General features: G+C 40.8%; 1 protein-coding gene across 1 annotated transcript; it reads left to right on the forward strand.

The window, feature by feature from the left end:
* Positions 1 to 388: 388 nt before the first annotated feature.
* LOC120517923 (platelet-activating factor receptor-like) lies at positions 389 to 12358 on the forward strand. The gene is made up of 2 exons (XM_039740438.1): positions 389 to 595; positions 8092 to 12358. The coding sequence occupies exon 2, from the start codon at positions 8108 to 8110 to the stop codon at positions 9131 to 9133; it is 1026 nt and encodes a 341-aa protein (XP_039596372.1). The 5' UTR covers positions 389 to 595; positions 8092 to 8107; the 3' UTR covers positions 9134 to 12358.
* The last annotated feature ends 9287 nt before the right edge of the window (positions 12359 to 21645 follow it).

A 21645-nucleotide genomic window follows, 5' to 3' on the forward strand; every position in this document is an offset into this window, starting at 1 on the left:
GCTTTGAATATTCCCTAAACCTTTTTAAAATGAACTTTATTGGGCTGCGAAATTTCTTTTCTTATGTATTTGACTCATGCTGGATCCTACCTTGCCAGCTTAGTAGCAGCTTGATTTTGGGGGCCTAGGAAAGAAACAGCTACAGTAGTACTTCATAAATGAATTCAACATCCAGGATCTATTTTTTGAGAATCCAATATTAGCTTCTGTCATTTATTTTAAATAGAAAATACAAGACATCAATGCTTTTGACTGAGAAATAATTAAAATATACTAACGTAATTTCCTGCGTTGTAGACCACAAACCACAAAGGCGGAAGAAACATGTCAGAGTTGTTGAAAAGCACATGTGTTGTCCCAAAAATGCTAAAACGATATCATTGTGCTTTAGTGAAAAAGTCAAATAGACACTTTCTTTTTGCACATGTGGACTAAGGTTTATCACAAGCTACCAAACCTGCAAATCCAACACGGGTTCAAAGTGAGAGCACTATACAGAAAAATTGGTCATTGATATACATTATTAAGGGTGATAAGCTCTGCATCAACTGCAAAAAGGTCATATCTTTCTGTTCAGCCTCATCGTTGTGCAGTGGTAAGTCATGATTTGCTTTTACTTGATCTGTCAATAATGATTGCTTGTGGCTACTGCTGCATTTTAACAATGTCTTCATAACCTTTGGAGAGACTCTTCTTTATTACTGCACGAAGAAGAAGAGATCCAGCCAGTAACCAATGTGCATTATAAAGTCATAATCTAGACATATAAGTGATTCAAAAATAGGGCTGTTTGCAGCTTTTATACATTTAACACAGTGCTGTATCTATCTATCTATCTATCATTATGCCTTTCATATTGGAGTGTTTTAAGGTAGCATATTACATTGAATCAGCAGTAGTTATGTATATACCATAACAGCTAAGCTTATTTCAAAATGCTCCATTAACTAAAATTCAGTGTAGTCTACAATGTAATTTACAAGTTGTATAATTTGCACAATTTCACATGCTTAACTACTGCCTTTCTGTGTGATTTATTCAATTTTGCAAGCCATGAAGATGTGGAGGAGCTGTTAGGTGTTATTGTTGAATGGCATAAAAAAGTCACATCTTTCTCTTCTAAATAAAGTCATATTTGTAAATCTTGGCTTGCAGAAATCCCCACACAAAAGCCACCAACACAGTATATGTGGTCACAGCTACGGTATGTCAGTACAACATAAACACGTGATGATTTCTTAAACTCTTCTTCAGCAAAGAAGGATTGTAATATAACTGTTAATTGAGAAAAAAAATATTCTAACACTTTTTTGACCAATAGAAATACATTCTTATGTCATAAAGAGCTTCTATGAAAAAACAAATATCCCCGTAAAAAATTAAAGATCTATCTATCTATTTATCTCTCATTACACATCCCAAAGGTATACATGTTGTGTTGTTTGATATTATTTGAATTCCAAATGGTCCTGCTGTGAATAGGTGGAGGTGTACTATACTGTGCAGTAAATAGCTGTATGCTTTAGGATAAACGAGTGTCCCAATTAAGGCTGATTTCTGCCTTGTAACCAGGCTTTGGCTACCCTCATCTTACTGGAAAATATAGGTTTGGAAAACAGAGGCATGATTACAGTTAGTGTGCTGAATTTTACTATTTCTATGGACCCATCAAGAATGGAGATAGTGAGAATTGATGGTTTAAACAAAATCTGATGTTCTGTTGCTTATGTTGTGCGGTCTCTTTATATGATGCTTTTATGTGCATGTGTATACAGTTTCTATTAAAAAAATGATGCAGTATGTACACACAGAGTGAACACGGTCAGTGAGAATCTGCCACCTTTCCCAGCAAGCATCAGGTACAAGGCAGGAACAATGCCTGGACAGGGCAGCAGCTCATTGCAGAGTGGACATGAGCACACACACACATTAGAGGACAGTTTACCGTCTCCAATTCACTTAACTTCCATGCCCTTGAACTGCGTAAAAAAAAAGGACCACATGGAGGTAACAGAGAGGACATGCAAACTCCATGCAGAAAGAAACTGGGACTAGAACCCCAGTCTCCTTGTTTTGAGGCAGCAGCACTACCACTGCAACCCTGCATACAGTATATCATCTCAATATATACATGACTGTGCAGTATACAAAATTTATTGCTCAATTAAATTTTGGAAGATGGCAGTGACTGTTCAGTTTCAATGACTATGACCTTATAATATGAAACTGATTAACAGCTACAATTTGATTTCCACCCTAATAGAGTTCCTTGTTTCACTGTCTGTATTTATTTGTCTATTTTCCCAAAATGCTTACTCCATTTCAGGGTTGTGGGGCATCAGAGCCAGTTAACTCAGCATTACATGCAAAGATGAAATCAGCACTGAACAGCACCACGCCAGTTCATCACTGGGCACACTCACTCAAACCAGACCAGTTTGGAATCACATGTCAATCCAACCTGCATGTCTTTGGGATGTAGAAGGCAAACTAAAATACCAGAAAAAAAACACAAACCAGACATTGAGAAAAGGTATTATACTAGAAGTAATTGCAATGTCCAGTCTGCAAGCCATTTGCTTTTTCTGGTGGAATGCATAACACAGTTGTCATGATAACTGTGATAGAATACTACAAACATATGTGTGATTAGAAGTGATCATTTTAAATTCCAGACAAATACTTGTGCACAAGAAAGTCAGACAAGAGAGCAAATAAGTAAGAATTTAGGAAGAAAGATTTAAAAGAATACAGACACGACGTGAACCACAAAGTCACTGGCTTGTATTCAAACACACATACTACCATTTGTGCAACCAATGGAGACCACTATTTATATAATATATACAGTATATATATATATATATATATATATATATATATATATATATATATATATATATATATATATATATATATATATATATATATATACATACACACTATATATATATATATATATATATATATATATATATATATATATATATATATGTGTCAGTTGACCCGGACACAGACAGGCGGACATGTTGTTTAAAACACCACACGTTTATTTACAATGATTATATACAATAATGGTCACTAAGACCCCAGCCAATGGTCACTCAGACCTCAGTCACGTGCACAAACCCCAAAACACTCAGTCCTGGCCACAATGCCTTGTCTTTGGGCCACCTCCACAGCTCCTCTTGCCTCGTCCTCCTTCCACCCGACTCTAGCCTCGAATGAATGGAGACGGCCCCTTTTATATGGTACTCAGATGAGCACCAGGTGTTCCCGGCATTCCTCCTCTGGCCACGCCCCAGTGTGGCGGAAGTACCAGCTGTCCTCCCGGCTGCTCTCCGGGCGCCGTCATAAATCTTCCCCATTGGGGCGCCGCCTGTCGGTGACCACTGGGCCCCTACAGGGTAGGGCTTCCATGCCCTGTACCCGTGGCCCCCAAAGCAACCCGGAAGGCAACCCCCACGTGATCCAGGGTGGGTGCAGACCCACATCCAGTCCTTCCCGTCGTCCCGGCCGGGTCATGGCCCCTGGCATCCCTGACAATATATATATATATATATAAATATATACAGATATATATATATATATATATATATACAGTCATATGAAAAAGTCTGGGAACCCCTCTTAATTCTTTGGATTTTTGTTTATCATTGGCTGAGCTTTCAAAGTAGCAACCTCCTTTTAATATATGACATGCCTTATGGAAACAGTAGTATGTCAGCAGTGACATTAAGTTTATTGGATTAATAGAAAATATGCAATATGCATCATAACAAAATTAGACAGGTGCATAGATTAGGTCACCCCAACAGAGATATTACATCAATACTTAGTTGAGCCTCCTTTTGTAAATATAACCGCCTCTAGACGCCTCCTGTAGCCTTTGATGAGTGTCTGGGTTCTGGATGTAGGTATTTTTGACCATTCTTCCATACAAAATCTCTCGAGTTCAGTTAAATTTGATGGCTGCCGAGCATGGACAGCCTGCTTTGAATCATCCCATAGATTTTCGATGATATTCAAGTCAGGGAACTGTGACGGTCATTCCAGAACATTGTACTTCTCCCTCTGCATGAATGCCTTTGTAGATTTTGAACTGTGTTTCGGATCATTGTCTTGTTGGAATATCCAACCCCTGCGTAACTTCAACTTTGTGACTGATGCTTGAACATTATCCTGAAGAATTTGTTGATATTGGGTTGTATTCATCCGACCCTCGACTTTAACAAGGGCTCCAGTCCCTGAACTAGCCACACAGCCCCACAGCACGATTGAACCTCCACCAAATTTGACAGTAGGTAGCAGGTGTTTTTCTTGGAATGCAGTGTTCTTCTTTTTGTTCTGACCAAATAACTCAATTTTTGTCTCATCAGTCCAAAGCACTTTGTTCCAAAATGAATCTGGCTTGTCTAAATGAGCATTTGCATACAACAAGTGACTCTGTTTGTGGCGTGAGTGCAGAAAGGGCTTCTTTCTCATCACCCTGCCATACAGATGTTCTTTGTGCAAATTGCGCTGAATTGTAGAACAATGTACAGATACACCATCTGCAGCAAGATGTTCTTGCAGGTCTGTGGAGGTGATCTGTGGATTGTCTGTAACCATTCTTACAATCCTGCACATATGCCGCTCCTGTATTTTTCTTGGCCTGCCAGACCTGGGTTTAACAGCAACTGTGCCTGTGGCCTTCCATTTCCTGATTACATTCCTTACAGTTGAAACTGACAGTTTAAACCTCTGAGGTAGCTTTTTGTAGCCTTCCCCTAAACCATGATACTGAACAATCTTTGTTTTCAGTTCTTTTGAGAGTTGCTTTGATGATCCCATGCTGTCAGTCTTCAGAGGAGAGTCAAAGGGAAGCACAACTTGCAACTGACCACCTTAAATACCTTGTCATGATTGGACACAACTGTCTATGAAGTTCAAGGCTTAACAAGCTAATTCAACCAATTTGGTGTTGCAAGTAATCAGTACTGAGCAGTTACAGGCATTCAAATCAGCAAAATTACAAGGAGACCCACATATTTGCACAGTCAGTTTTTCACATTTGATTTAATTTCATACAACTAAATACTGTTTCACTCAAAACCTTTGTTCAGAAAAGGGAGGGATAGAGGGAGATGGCGCCTTTAAAGCTTGTTCATAATTAGCCATGAGGTGCTGCATGGCCAGCACACAGGGATAAGTATTGTATTGTATATCCAGTGGGAGAACTTATCATGTTCTTATATAGTCGGCTAATGTATGTCTCAAATGAAAAGACTACGAGTAGTTTTTTTGCTTTTTTTTAATGTATGTAGGGTGGAAGGCGGGAGTACCGATTGGATGGTGGTATTACATATGCCAGAAGTAGCTCAGCAACAATCTTACAGTACACATGCATGAAAGTTCTGCGCATAGCTATTACAGCTCTGTGATATCACGCTGGTCTTGCAAAGCATCATGGGGAGCTGAGAAAAAAAAAATATTTGTTTAAGCTGGCTGTAAGGTGAATTTCACAGTAAATGTTCCATAAACAAAATCAACGGCAAATATGACATGTTCAATGCAAAAAGCACTTTGGTGAATTTCATTGATCAGCACTACGCACAACACATTGTGCCCTTTGCATTTTACCAGTACTTGTTGCTGCTTCTTACAGTATATTCAGCTTCTAAGACATTAGCATACAGTACTCCTATTTGAAAAAAAAGACTTAGTAAATTCAGCAAGGGATGCACTCTCCTTGGGAACAAGAAAATAGTCATTAAAGAAGACTTGTGCACTGGTCCAAACCTAAATAAAGAATAACCTGTAGTTTATATAATTTATCCTGACTAGAGTCCTGTCAGCCATTGTCTTGACTTATTGATTTCCTTAGACAGCCTGGTCCTATGGCCACCTGGTGCAATGAGAAGGGGTGGAGAGGGCCACACCAGTCAGAGGCAATTAGATTTATGCTCATCCATCCATCTATTCATTTTCTCATTTTCTAACCTGCCTAGCCAGTTCAGGGTCACAAGGACTTTAGTTTTATTATGTATTACATTATAAATAAATTCAGTGTCTGTGTCCTCCACCTTAATTTCTCCTTTTGCCATCCTTTGCACTTTTATTGTTAACCTCCTTGGACTGTATTTCATGATAACTTCAATAATCAACACCCATCCATACATCCATTTTCTAAACCCACCATCTCAAGTCCTGTCCATCTTGTTCTGTTATGTGAAGCACTTTATGATTAGTACAATATAAAACAAACAAGAAAATCAAAAAACTGAATAAACAGTGCAAAACATGAGGTGATATGCACTGATGTTCTCACAATCTTATCTGCACCTTCCTGGCTAGACAGCAGGTCTCTTGACAGACTACTGAATTAGAGCTGAGAAACGGGCACCTCAGGACTCGAGTGTCTCACACTTCTTAAACTTTCCCAGCTGTGTGGTAGCACAGGCAGCACAGACATTTATCAAGGGCAAAAATTAAGAGCTGTCATGGTGTCACTCCAGCTGGGCTTGGGTTAAGTTGCTGTGAGTTTATCAGTACAGCCGTGAGGAAGACCAAGATACAAATACCTGATGGGAAAATAAATAGAAATGTGCAAAGCCACATCCTTTACTCTTGAGGCTCAGCCCAGCCACTGGGGTGTTAAAAAAAAAGAAGAAGTTCGGCTTCCTCAGACAGCACTCAAAACAATCATCATCCTGCCGTTATAATGAATAAGCTAGTGTTGACATGCGCAACTGTTTGAGTTTTTTTTTTTTTTTACATTTTTTTAAATTTAATAAACAGTGAGCTTTGATGATTTACAATTTACAAATGAGTCGTGAGGTGAGTGGGAATAAATCAGAGTGCATCACGTGAGCTTACTGACATGGAAGATCTACCTACCTGTCATTTAGTGCCTTTCATATCTATCTATCTATCTATCTACCTGTCATGTAGTGCCTTTGATATCTATCTATCAAATAGTGCCTTTTATCTATCTATCTATCTATCTATCTATCAAATAGTGCCTTTTATCTATCTATCTATCTATCAAATAGTGCCTTTTATCTATCTATCTATCTATCAATCAAATAGTGCCTTTTATCTATCTATCTATTATATAGTATCTTTTAGGTCTGCTTATCTGTGTCTTATATAGTGCCTTTCACATTCATTTGTCTCTGATGTGGTGTCTTCCTTGTATATCTGCCTCTAATATAGTGCCTTTCACATCTACCTTTTAACCCATAATACCAGTGAAATCTACATATAATATAGTGCCTTTCATGGTGAATACCATTGCCATGTGTTTACCATAAACAGTAACAGTCTAAGCAGATACATATGACCAAGTATCAAAATGACTCGCTCTGGGTGACAGTTTGGGTGGGAAGCTGTCACCTTGTGGTTTCCAGTCCAGTATTTGTAGCCAACGGATCAAATTGCCGCTCCACTGCCCCAGATATTCACTTCCCCCTGTGGCTTCTGTTTTGAATTGTAGGATGACAAAGTAAGTCTAGAGGTCACCCCATGTCATTTGTAATTTTGTTGTTTATACAGTACCAAGCCATTTGAACTGCATTAATAAATGAATAAATAAATACAGCCTTTATGGGACACCTACATAGTGGTTAACTCTTTTCACACAGGCCTGCTCAGAAGTTGGTGACTTGTGGGCACTACTGGCTAACAAAATTACTTGCAGTCAGAATCTTTACCAGATACTTGTAATCCCTGATCTGTGAAATCAGGCAACACTTCTCCTGGTATAAAGATAACAAGCTGTCGTTACTTCGGAAGTGCCACACGTAAAGCAGTCTTAGCACACAATGTGGTTTAGTGGGTGGAAAGTGGGACCACAAGATGAAAGTTTTCAGGTGCCACTCCTACCTTGAGCAAGCTACTGGTTTTAAGCTGCCTGATCTCAAACTGAATGAAATGCTAATTGCGAGATATAAACTTATAACCAAAGTACAGAAAGTGATATGGTTTCCAGTGTTAAAAATCCAAGACATCTTAGTCTTTGTATCAATATTAAATTTGCATTCAGTCACTCTTAATAAAGTCCATCAAGTGCAGTAATGGTGTCCCTCCTTTTGCTGTTCTTTTTTACAGAGCTAACCAGTCGAAGATGTCAGGCAGCATGGCTCCTACTGTCAGTGTCACTCTGGTGATGCTGTCCAACCAGAGTCACTGTGAAGAAGGCGACTCATTTGAGTTTTTTTTTGTGCCAGTGGTCTACTCTGTGGTATTCTGTCTGGGGCTGCCCAGCAACCTACTCGCACTGTTGGTTTTCCTCCAGAGAACTGAAGCAGTCAAGAAGGTTATCCAGATCTACCTTCTGAACCTCACCATTGCAGACATTCTCTTCAACCTCATGTTGCCCTTTTGGGTGGTCTACTATGTTAAAAAGGGAGATTGGGTCTTCACTGAGATAGGCTGTCGGCTGGCCGGTGCTGTCTACTATGTGTGCACCTACAGCTCCATCACATTCATGACGCTTATTAGCATCAATCGTTACTGCATTGTGACAAAGAGAAGCAACAGATACGTCTCCAGTAAGAGAGGTGCTTTTATTTCCTGCATGCTGTCTTGGGCTTTCTGGTTCTGCTGTGCCATTCCCACTCTCTTGGTTGACCAGACCTCTAAAACTGAATTTGGATTAACCAAGTGCTTTGAAAAATTCTCCCAGAATACACTGTACTATTTTGCAGTTTGTGGCTTTTTTGGCCTCTCGTTTTTCATGGTTTTGTTAACCTACGTCTCAATCATCAGATCACTATCGGCCCCGGACAGCCTGTCCCAGTCAAAAACTCCTCGCACACTGGCCAAAGCAATGGTTTCTGGCATTCTGCTGGTTTTCCTAATCTGTGTGGCCCCATATCACATCACCTTGGTGTTCTGGGTGATAGAGAGGGGACAAAGACATGGCTGCTTTCATATGTCAGCCCTACGCATTAGTCACTGGATCAACACAGGTCTGCTGAGCGTCAACAGCTGCATCGACCCCCTCATATACTGCTTCTCTCTACAACGGTTTAGAACGGAGATCAAGGCCAAGTTGCTGTGGTTAACAAAGCAGAGGAGGCCATCACAGATTCATTCAATCAGGCACTTTCCAATCTTGTCTCGGTCAACTTCCAGCACCTACTCTTAGTCTGAAATTTATGCCACTAAGCTAAGGACCAATGCATGATTTCAGGCAAAGCCAAAGTACCACCACGAAATTTCTGGGATTTGGGAAAGACTGACTATAGTGGTGCCAGAGGAGAACGTCACAGATTTGCTTTCATTCACCGAGTTTGCATGGACACCTCAGATGGTTAACATGTCCGTGCCCATTTATGCAAAAGTGTAGGAAGAGGAGCTCCAATGAGGTCCTAAATTGTCACAAAGAAAAGAGACCCACCTTGACCACCTCATGTTTCAAGACCACCATTGTAATCCATTTCGTTCTTAAAATCATTCAGCAAGAGAAAGTGAACAAACTACACACAATTACCATGTGAAAAAGTAAATACACTCCATGGAAATTATTGGCTTTTTCAACATATTTGAACAGACGTTAGATCAGATAATGCCTAGTGACAAAGTTGATATGCTTGAATCAAAACACCAGGAAATCCTATGTTTTTAGTCATTAATTCCACCAAAATATCAATGGTTGTAATGGTCTACCATTAGCCTCAAAAGCTGGTATTACCTCCTTGGGCAGAAATGACTTCTTGTAGGTGTTTTGTAGAACTGCCCACTTGTCCCTGAAATCGACTCAGTGAAAGTTTTGGCCTCTCCTCCATGCAGAATTCTACCGGTTGCAAGATATTTCTGAGTTTTCTTGCATATACTGCACATCTACAATATTTCAGTAAATTTAAATCATGGCTTTGACTAGGCCAGTTCATCGCCCTCCAGTTCTTCTTTTTGAGGCATTCCTTGGTGGTTTTGCTAGTGTGGTACAGATCATCATCATTTAGAAAGGTCCATTTCCAATTCAGCTTCCATCTTTTAGACAAATGGCCTCACATTATCTTCAAGTACACTTTGATATGATGTACAATTCATAGTTGACTTGATTACTGCAAGCTGCCCAGGCCCTAAGGCAGCAAAGAAACCTCCAACCATAACATTTCCACCACCATGCTTCACAGCTGGTATGAGGTTCTGCTCCTGAAATGCTGTCTTTGGCTTGCACCAAACATGTCTACAGTTACTGTGGCCAAACACCTCTATCTTTAATCCATCGGTCCAAAGCACATTGTTCCAGCAGGCCTGGTCTTTGCCTTCATGTTCAATGGCAAACCGTGCTCTGCTGTTCTTTTTGGACATCAATGGCTTCTCCCTGATACACTTTGCATAAAGGTCAAAGTTGTGCCATCTCTTTCTGATTGTCAATGTATAATCTTGGACACCAGCTTTTGTAAGAGTCACATGCAGAATTAAATTTTGGGGTTCTTGGAGACTTCTTTTAGTATCAAACGGACAGCTTTTGGACTGAATTTGCTGGACTGACCATGTTGTCTGTTGTCCATGAGTTTCCTTACACTGGAATAACTGATTTTAAATAATTTGGTGACCTTTTTAAATCCCCTGCCACACTTAGGGGCATCCACAAGCTTCTTTCTAAGGGTCTTAGGGAACTCTTTCAATCTTGACATGATGAGACCACTCATGTCAATAGCAAAGAGAAAACCAGACCCTCGGTATCTGCAATTTAAATAAGACAGGGTTCACCTGCATACTCCCTGAAGAGGCTCAAATCATTTGCATTCAATCTGAAACATTAGAATCTAATTTTATGGATTTGAAGGGGTGATAAATGTAGGGGTATCCTTATTTTTTTCACATGACAAATCTGCATTTTTGTTCATTTATATTATGAAAATGAATACAGCATGACAAATTTCTGTTCTATTTGTTCAAGAAGATCACCTTTGTCTCTTGGCACTGTGTGCATGAAGATCTAATGTTTGCCTGTTCAAATTTGGTGAAAGAATTAATAATTTCCATAGGGTCCATAGGGTCAAACATGTTAAAGTTATAGAAAAACAACCCCCAACATCCCCCCAAAAAGACCACCCTACTCAACTCTTTCTCTGGCTGAGGAAGCCTAACTTATCGTTTCTAAAAATGAGCATTAAAAGTGCACTTGCTTGTTTACTGTTGGCATCCTGCTTGGGTCTGGCATACAAATATTGTGACCTTTAATGGCTGAATGCATTAGAAAGCAGGTGTGCAATTTAAAGAACGTGTAATTAAGCCGGAAACGGGGCTTGGAAGTCAAGCATAATGTGTCTATTTATGTCTGCCAAGCACAGCAGCAAAAAGCGGTAGAGCTGGTGAAATTGCTTCCCGGAGTTATTTAGAATTTTTTTTTGCTGTGTAAGAAGAATTATAAAAGTCTTTGTTTAACTGGACAGTCTGTAAGATTCAGAAGGAGATTAGCTATGTAGGTCACTTCAGGGGTGGGGGGGCATGTCCTAAAAGGCATTGACATTATAAGCAAATGACACAGCATGCTTCTATCGAGTCTGCATGGCATTCTTTTAGCCATCTTGCCAACCATTTCTTTTCCACAGACAATTCATATTTCTGATATAAATGTGCAAAGTGTGCCATCTCACCCAAAATTAGGAGAAATTCACTGAGAATGAACTTAATCGATTTTGTAATCAGAAGCTGTGCTTTCGTGTGTGGACAACCACCACTGCCCCCCACTACTAACTTATAGGCAACACCTTTGTGTAGAATAATGATAAAAAAAACTTGAGGAATAGATTGGATAAGAAAGCAAAGTTAAGGCAGAAAGAAATGGCATGAGACTTGAGGACAGAATGCTGAGACTCACTGAATATGAGACAGGGAACTACAGTATAAGACCCCTGACAGCAAATCAAATGAGTCATGAGACTGGGTGATTGGGGGGCTAATGTAGCTCAGATAGTGAAGGCGATTATTTCTTGACACCCCATCCAGGGATGCTTCCTGCCTTTTCTCTGATGCTGCTGGGGTAGGCTGTGACTTCCACAATGCTGACTTAGTAGAAATGGGTCTGATAAGTGAAAGCATGGGGACTATGGCACCAAACATTAGACTACATGGTCATCAGCTCAATTACCACCTCTGTTCACAGTGTGACCCTCTCCATGCTGAAAATGTAAAAAATGTCTGTAAATAGTTGGAATGTATCCTGATGTGCCAACCAAATATAAATGCAATAGTCATGCATGGTTGTTTATAATAATTATTGTGTTTTATTAAGACAATGAGTGAAATGCATATATTTGCTTTTGTTTCTTTTGATGTTAGAAGATAAAAAATGTAATGCTGTATTATGGTTTTCCCTATTTTGTCATACACATAAACAATACAATTAATTTCTTCATCTCTGGCTGTGCTTTGTGTATCTTCTTGAGATCCTTGAGGCGGAGTAGTGGCTCTGAGGCTAGGGATCTGCACTGGCAATCGGAAGGTTGCCGGTTTGAATCCCGTAAATGCCAAAAGGGACTCTGCTCTGTGGGGCCCTTGAGCAAGGCCCTTAACCTGCAATTGCTGAGCGCTTTGAGTAGTGAGAAAAGCGTTATATAAATGCAAAGAATTATTATTATCCTTTTTTATGCAAAGAACTTTCAATGCAATGGCCAAGGTGTGGAGGTCCCATTGTGTCACTTTGGATAAAATGCCTATAAAAAGTATTCACCTCTTCGTTTCACATTTTAGTGATCTACAGTGGATTTAATTTGGCTTTTGTGACACTGAGCAACATAAAAATATTATTTAATTCCAAAGTGAAAAGAGATTTCAACAAAGTGATCTAAATGTATTACAAATATAAAACAGGAAATAATTGTTTAAACCATTCAAGTCAGTATTTAGTAGATGCACCATGTTGGTCATGACAGGCTTAAGTCTACGTGTACAGGTCTCTTTCACCTTTTCACATTAGGACACTGCCATTTTTCATCATTATTGTTTAAATCCCAAGTGACTCTACTCTGTTGGGCCATTCAGCAAGGACCTTGACCTGCAATTGCTCCATCCTGGGTATGACGTTAATCTGTATCCCCGGGGGTTGATGGCAGGATTGGCACTCCAGCCACTGTAAAAAAAACCTGACACTGTTCCATTCCATCTGAACTAGTGTGGTGGTGAGGTGTCAACCATCTCACGGCTGCACTCGGGTTCTAATCTGGCATCCTGAGGTGGTTTGTTGTGTGGTGGGTGCAGCAATGCGCTGTGTCTGTGCAGGCTCCTAACCGCTCTTTCTCTCTCACACACACTCTCTCTCTCTCTTTTTTTCTCTCTCTCCCTCTCTTTTTTTCTCTCCCTCTCTCTCTCTTTCTCTCCCTCTCACTCTCTCTCTCTTTCTCCCTCTCTCTGTCTCTTACACACTCTCTCTCTCTCTCTCTCTCTCTGTCTCTCACTCTTCTTTGCTAAACTGCTCAGGCTTTGTCAGGCTGCATGTTGGTTGTGAGTGACCAGCCTTTGTCAAGTCGAGCCACAAATTCTCAGTTAGATTGAGGTGTGAACTCTGGACTCAGCCACTCTAGGGCATTAACACTGTTGTGTAGCTTTGACTTCATGTTTGGGGGTTATTGTCCCTTCCCCAAGGTGCAGGTTTCTTACAGACTGTGTCAGGTTTTCCTCCAGGATTTCCTTGTGTTTTGCTGCAATCATTTTGCCTTCACAAGACTTCCAGGGCCTGCTGCGGAGAAGCATCCCCAAAGTATGATGTTACCATGGGGATCCTGTGTTCAAACATGGCATTTAGTCTGATGGTCAAAAAGCTCAATTTCGATCTAATCAGACCATAGAACCTTCTTCAGGCTGACTTCAGAGACTCCCATTTGCCTTCTGGTGAGATGTGAGACTTTTTTGTTTCTAACAGTCTTCCACAAAACTGTGACTAGTGAAGCACTTGTGCAGCAGTTGTTTTTGTTGGATGGACAGTCTCTCTAATCCAGTGTAGTTTGTAACTCCTTCAGAGTTCTTATTAGTCTCTTTATGAGACAGAAAAACATTCTCTTTGTGTTAAAAAGCAACTGGGATATCTGTTTGAACCAGTAACTGAAATTTGTCTGGCAAGTTTTATACAAAGAGGCAGTGGCAATGGCTCAAAATTTCCTCCTGTGAGGCATTGCCACTTCACTTATTTTTGGTGTCGTAATGTATGGCATATCACCACAGTGGATAGCCACGTAGTCTAACAGATCTCCAAGATTATCTTCAAATCCTTTTCTATGTCTGTGAAGTGTTTGCATGTTCTCGCTATGTCTGTGTGGGTTTTCCTCTCACATCCAAAACATGAATGGGTAATGATAATCGTTGAGCCTAAACTAGGAATGTGTGGGTAAGGGTGCACAGTGGTGGACTGGCACCCCATTCAAAATATGTTACTGCCCATCTACCAATTGCTGCTGGAAACTGAATTAAGTGTGCTTGAAAATGGGTAGATAGATTAGTGAGAAGGGCATATACATGTCTTGTGGCCTACACTGGGTTTGTGCTCCACAGGTTGGTTTCTGTCTTATACAAGGTGCTGCTAGGAAAGGCCCTGGCCCCTCACAACCCTCAACGGGGCAAGAAGGTTAAAAAATGCATGGATGAATATTGTTATTACTGTAAATTGTTAAAGATACAAGGTCTGGGCATTTTACAGATGGCGTCACACATGTGCGTTTAGGAGGCAGCCAACAAGCCCTAAGGTGAGTGATATACCACGAGATGAAGGGTTGATTTCGAGTACTAACATCTCTCTTTGACTTCCATCAGACCCAAAGAAGACAAATAAGAGTTTTCACTTACATCCACCAGTTCCGGGTTTTTGAAATGGCCATTCCACATCAGTTCCTTTTCCATCTCAAAAAAGGTGACGTCAATTTCTGGTCCCGCCATGATGATGTCACTTCCGGTGCACAACAGTGATGTTATCTCCTACCACATTACGTCCTGTAGCCATGTTTTAGTATAAATACCACCCTTACAGCACTGTACGATGTCAAATGTTTTGGTTATTCTCCAACTTTGATCAATTCTCTAAGAAAAGTCCAACAGACATTAAACGGGCAACCACCCCAACTCTTTCAAGTTTTTGTGTCATATTATTTCCTATTACAATGGACAGGTAAGCAAACAAACAACCTCTCTAGCACCCTTCTAAAACAAACACAATCTCAAGACACTCTTACAAGTAAAATGGTTTCCATAATCATGTCGTCAAAGCACAGGCAGGTTAAGTGTTTTGCACAGTGGATTGGTGGGCAAAAACTAACCTCCAGCTCTTCATCAACAGACTACAGGTTTTCACATTGCAGCACCTCCAGGTGAGCTTTCTCTAAGCCTCAAATTGAAGTTTGTCTCTTCAATAATAAAAAGCAATTTTATAGTTTTTTTTAGACACGTACACTATTTGACTAAGTGCACGTGGTCATTTCTAAAGCCATTGGAATAACACAATATCCACGTCAGACTTAACTAAGGGTAAAATTCTGGTTCAGGGGTTGACAAAGTGCACTAATGTCTTTAATCCCACCTCTGCAGAACCCCAGAAGGATAGACCAGCTAAAACCTAACCAACTTCTATTTCCCTCTCCAGACCACACCCACCTGCTGACCTCACTTCCACCGATGTCCTGTTGGAACCTCCTCTTCCTTCCCACCACCTATAAAGCCAGTCACTTGCTTTCCCCAGTCAGTTAGCTTTATTTAAGCAACGAAAAATGAAATGACAGGACTAGGAAGAGGAAGAGTTCTGAATCAACCTGGAAGAACTAATGGGAGATGACTGTGAAGAACAGAGCACCCCAATGACATCCAGTATGAGCAACTATTGCTGACCATGTGCTAGGTCATGGCCAGAGAGTGCTGCCAAATGTGCCATGTGCATTCCTGAAAAGAGAATTGCTAAGTCTCCACACAACAACCCGTGTCTTGTGTAACTGAGTTTGAACAGCAGTTTTCTCCTCTCAAAATAGTGCACTGCACTAAATTTATTTAGTAAAAATACATAGAATTGAAAGGAAAATAGCAGCTGATGGGCAAGGTGTTCAGTATTGGACAAGATCCAGCAGTTGCTCAGATAGTCCAAGTAACAATGCTGTATGTTTTTTGTGAAATATAGAACTGCAATTGCAGACCAAACCATTCTTCTCAAATATTCCCACTGTAGGCTTTTGACAATGGATTGTTGTTGAAATGCCATCAAATTGGAATGAAACAGATTTACAGAGTAGCCTTTGATTGAAACAGTGATCTGGTTAAGTAAATGAAGTTCCTGTAAGCACAGGTAAGTTGGACATTTATTTCAGGTTTTAAAAAACAAGTCCTCTATTCCTTTTCCTACTCTGCTCAGTTTGTTTCACTAGGTCTTCTCTATTGTGAATACAGAGGATAATCGAGCTGGAGTCCAACATGAATCCATATACTGTAAATTGTATTTTTATGTTACAGTAAAGAATCTGGCATCAATGTGTCGAAGACTAGAAGATGTGGGAGGAATGATACAGGGTGATGGTTCATTCTAGAGAAGTGCCAACATTATCATCTCTGCAGCCATAGTAGACACATGTGTTCTGGCCTGCATCCCATTGATGGGACATCTGTTCACATTTCTTGATGGACCTTAAAAACAACTCTTTTCATCAGAGGCGGTACAGGATGGTGTCATGATCAGCACTGTACTATCACATGTATCTTTTCACCACTCATCTGCAGTGAGTGGGCTGGTTTCAGGCTCATACACACATGTCCCTCTGAGGGTCAAGGGTACAATTAAAATCCCCACCCAATATCACCACTTCCTCAGGGTCACACTGACTTAAAACATCAGCCAATACTTTATAAAAATCAAGTTTCTCATTCCCATTATTTGGTGCATATACATTAATAAAAGTAAACCAACAGCCATTTACTTTTGTTTTTACTTTCAGTAGCCTCCCTTTCACCACCTCATGCACATTATGATCCTCCATTCGAAAGCCACTGCAAAACAAGACCGCCACCCCTGCACTGACATGTGTCCCATTGCTGAAGAAGCAGTCCCCCTTCCAATCCCTGCTCCACTCCCACTGGTGTGTCTCATCTATGTGGGTTTCCTGTATAAAGGCGACTGTCAGATTTTTTTGGGTTAGGAACTCAAAGAGCGTCAGTCTCTTACTTGGATTCCTCCCGCCGTTAATATTTAAACTACCCAATTTCAAGTTCGCCATACTGATTAAATGTAAACAGCAGCTTAGCACCAAACCAATTGACCACCACAGGTACAATGGCGGAAAATTCCTAAAAATGTTATCCAATACACTTTTCATTTTTTAATCTGTTTCCTCAACCTATTCGTGATATTCTTTAATCTCACGAGCTCCTTGATGTTAAATATTGTGGCCATGGTTTTGTCTTTTCTCAAACTGCCCACTGACTATATAAACTGATTCACATCGGGGAAAAAATCCGCCACATTCACCCTTCTCCTGCCCTCCGTTGCCTGTAAAAACTGTTTAACGCTCTGGGCGCTGTAACCGCCTCTGCCACTTAAATCCTGGGAGTCCGAGATGGTTGAACAGTCCGACATTTCTCCGTCACCCTCCTCCCCTGCGCTCACCACGGCAGAACCGTCATCAACCGTCTCTGCGAGAACTGCAAAAGCCCCCTTAGTATTACACAGAGGATCAGCGGTATCTCCGCCCTCTACGCCCGATCCCCGACTCGTGTTCATCCGCTTTTTTGTTGTACCACCGTCTTCTATCCCATGCCTCTTCCGCCCTGGGCGTCTAAACTCGCCGTCTTTCTCAATATCAATATTTCCATTCTCCTCTTCCACATCCACATCTCCCCATGATCTGCCCTGTACTGTTAAAGAAGTCTCCATATTTAAACCACTTTCATTCTCATCTAGATTACTTTTTTCCCCATCCCCCTGAGGCACTGCCTCCCCCTCGTCTACGATCTCTCGGTTCCCAGCTGCTACGGGACGGCTTTGAACTTCACCTTCCATCTTTTTCTGAATTTCAGGTTCATTGGCTCTTTTTTCTTTTTCTTTCTCGGGACAATGTTTAATTAAATGTTGTTCACTCCCGCACCGTAAACATTTCATTTCATCCGAAGACACAAATATTACATAATCAAATCCATCTACTTTAAACTTCATTGCAATATTTAGATTTTCATTCATTTTGTTCAAAACCATGAAAACTTGTCTTCGGAAAGACAGAACATGTTTTAACGCTGGGGTTTTACACCCCAATGGAATAAAACGAATTTTAGAAACAAGTCTGCCATGGCGCTCCAGCTCTTTTTCAATAGTTTCATTCTTTATAAAGGGCGGTACATTTGAAATAATTACTTTGCGCGCTGGGGTGCCCAGCGGAGTTACCTGTACGAAAGATCCGTCAATAACTACACCTCTTTCCACCACTATTGAGACCAGATCTACTGAACTTAAGAATAAAACAATACTACCGTTCATTCTGGAAGCCGATTTAATATTCTCACAACTGACCAACTGCCAAGACCGTCGTCTCCAACGGGACAAACTCCTCTAACAGAAGTTTTACCCCGTGGCGGCGGCTCAAGGTCTCTAAATTCGCAGCCATACCGGCTGCAGTGGCAAAAACGCCACTCAGTAAAAAAAACAACGCTCAAAACTTTCAATAATAACTCAAGAGCATGACAGAATAGTGAAAAAAAGGAATGAAAAAATAGATAAAGATTAGGAAAACAACACTCACCGCACTCAGAATCCAACACAGCCACTCGCACCACAGCAAACACCCAGCATGCACAGCAAAAACAGGAAGGAAGTAGATGGATGGATGGATAGATAGATAGATAGATAGAAATATGAAAGGAACTATATGATAGATAGATAGATAGATAGATGTTGCTGAAACGTGCAGATAAACACAATAGACTAAAACATGTGCAAGTGCCAAGGAGGACGAACAGCCTTCCCAAATGGGAGGGAGGGTGATTTCTTCCCCATAATGGAATGACAGCGAGAGTGGAGACACAGCTCCCTTGTAATCTTAGTCTTATTTGCGAGCAAACAATATTAGATGGACTGGGAGAAGGTAGATGCCAGGAGTAGTTAATTCTCCCACATGGCAGGTGGCAGTGATTCTCTGGGCTAAACCCATTTAGGATACCTACAGAGTGGCATGGGAATTGGAGTCCAGAAGCACAGCCATGTCAAGGTCCTTGGCTGCTGCCAGAGGGTACTGCTGGGGTAGGACTGCTCTGGTTTCCTTACAACCAGTGCCATGACATTGGAAGTAGTCTCTGGTCTGGTTTAAAAGAAGCCCGCAGCCTCACTTCAGGGAGTCAGAGTCAGGAGGCGGTGGGTGGCATTTAACAGGAGGAGTGGAAGGAGAGAAGCAGTATTCACTTGTTTTGTAATTGCGGTCTTGATGATAGTGCACACTTGGTGAGGTCATTACTCGAAAAGTAGAAACAGAAAAAACTTTCTCCAAAAATGAAAACAGCACATGTTTAACCATATTGGCTTAGTGTAACATACAGAATTTAAAAACAAATAGTTAAAATGGAGGATATACCTAAGAGAAGTTAGACAGCAATCGTACACCATCTGCTTTGTTCTGCCTTTCTTGGCTCTGCCCTCTTCCTTGCTTACGGCATCTGTTCTGTTGTGACTCTGCTGATGAAAGTAGTTACTTGAGAGTCAGTGTTTCAGATTACTACCTACTTACTGGTAAGTGTAGGTGATCCATAGTAAACCTTTAAGTGTAGTCTATCCTTTAGTTTGACAGCATTGTATTTTCACTTTGCTATTTTTCTGTTTTCTTGGAAGAGCTTGTGACGTGATGGTGCAGTGGTGTGTGCTACTGATCCAGCACTCTGGATGTTGTCTGTGTGGAGTTTGCACATTCTCCCCATGTTTCATTGGGCTTTCCTCCCACATTACTAAACTTATGCAGGTCACTTTAATTGGCAATTTTGTACTGGCCATATGTGAATGTGAGTGTGGGTATGAGGATGAGGGGCCCATGTCATGGAGTAGCACAGTTTGGGGCTTGTTCATGCTGCCAGGATCATCTCTAGGCTCCATGTTATTCTAAACAAAATTGTGCGAGTCTTAAGAATGTTATGTTACATTTAATTCATATTAAAAAGAAAAAAAACATGTAACAGTCATTTTCAAATTTTTTCCAGATTATGTTCAAATTAAAAAAGGCTTGCCAAGAATCTCTCAAAAGTTTTTGTCATCCATCAATTAATGTTTTGTTACAGGATCTTCAGGTATCAAAATCTTTCCTGTCAGCTTCAGCTGTAAAGCAGAAACTAAGCCAGCAGGCAATGCTAGTCCATCACAGGTCACACTCACACAACCATTAAGTACAAGCGCAGAGGGAAGGCGAATCTATGAGAAACACTAATCTAAAGGAAGTTAAAACAAGGCGTGTAACATGTATGGCTGTTTTCAATGTGTGACTCTCCCTCATTATTATTCTTCTGCTTTGTTGACCACAAGATTTCCTGATGTGTGAGTCCACATTAACACATAAAAGTGGTCTCTTAGGTTAGACTCAGTCTACACATAAGATACACTTTACAATAAAATTGTTTATGCATGCAGAAGGAAATTAAGTTTTTCAATAAGTCAACTGAAAATGATGGCCCAACAGTAGTGGAGGTGCTAGAGTTTCATAAAGGACTTTTTTGAAAATTCTGTAAAATATGCATTTATTTTAAACAACATTTTAGAAGTCCTGTCGTACCAACATAAATAATGTCCTCAGGATTTTGCATGTCCAGTTTGAATGATTTTTATTAACACTCATTTAAATCCTCTTATAAATGCCAGAAATAAAAATTGCCTGCTTTTTGCAGAGGAAGATGATCATCATGCTGGAGAGACAAAATTTTCCACACACCTACCTGGATTGGCTGCCTCAAATTGGGACCCAAGTACTGCCTTGCAGAGGGGGATTCCTCAATACCACACTAGTTCTGATCTCCAACAGTCCTGACCCTACTGGCTCTCCGATGGTTTTGACTTTTCTGAGGATGTGGCTTCCAAGGGCTTTCCCTTCATAATGCGAGCAGCCTACCTATGGGTGGCTGCAACAGTACTACTCCTGAGAAGTGCTGTTTTGCTCTGTTGGTACTAGACATGGATGCTATCCAGTGACCTGAGATGAAGACTGGACTCCTTTGGTACTGTGCCTCTTTGGGGAAACCTTGGGTACCACTGGTTTGAGTGGTTGCTCACAAAGTCCTTAATGAGGCACATTACCTGCATTGTGAGGGAGTGTCAGTTATGGTCATGTGGCATGATTCCCAGAGGGTGATCTAACTCACAAGATACTCATTGCTGAGGACCCGAGCAGCTGGACCAGGTCAAGGGGATGCCCATGTAACAGCTGGTCAGATAGTAATTTCTGGAGGGTGGGATTGGACCGCATATCTGTCTGGAGGGTTGCCAACCAGGATTCCGAGCTGTTTCGTTGTGTAGTAGGTGTGGCAACGCACTGTACTAGTGCATGCTCCCCAACCTGACCTGACCTGGTTTTTGATGATACTAATAAAGGTTTGTTTTTAGCAAAAGATCAAACATCAAAAAGGCTTTTGGAATCCGTAGACACAGATGAGGAAGTCCCTCTAATAGCAATCTTTTCAACCTCTTGAATCATTCACAACCCTATTGACCTCACAACTAAT

The sequence above is a fragment of the Polypterus senegalus genome, chromosome 17 (genome assembly GCF_016835505.1).
Source record: "Polypterus senegalus isolate Bchr_013 chromosome 17, ASM1683550v1, whole genome shotgun sequence".
Classification (NCBI taxonomy): Eukaryota; Metazoa; Chordata; class Cladistia; order Polypteriformes; family Polypteridae; genus Polypterus; species Polypterus senegalus.

Coding starts and splice junctions, on each gene's coding strand:
- LOC120517923 (XM_039740438.1), top strand. CDS start 8,108: ATGTCAGGCAGCATGGCTCCTACTGTCAGTGTCACTCTGGTGATGCTG.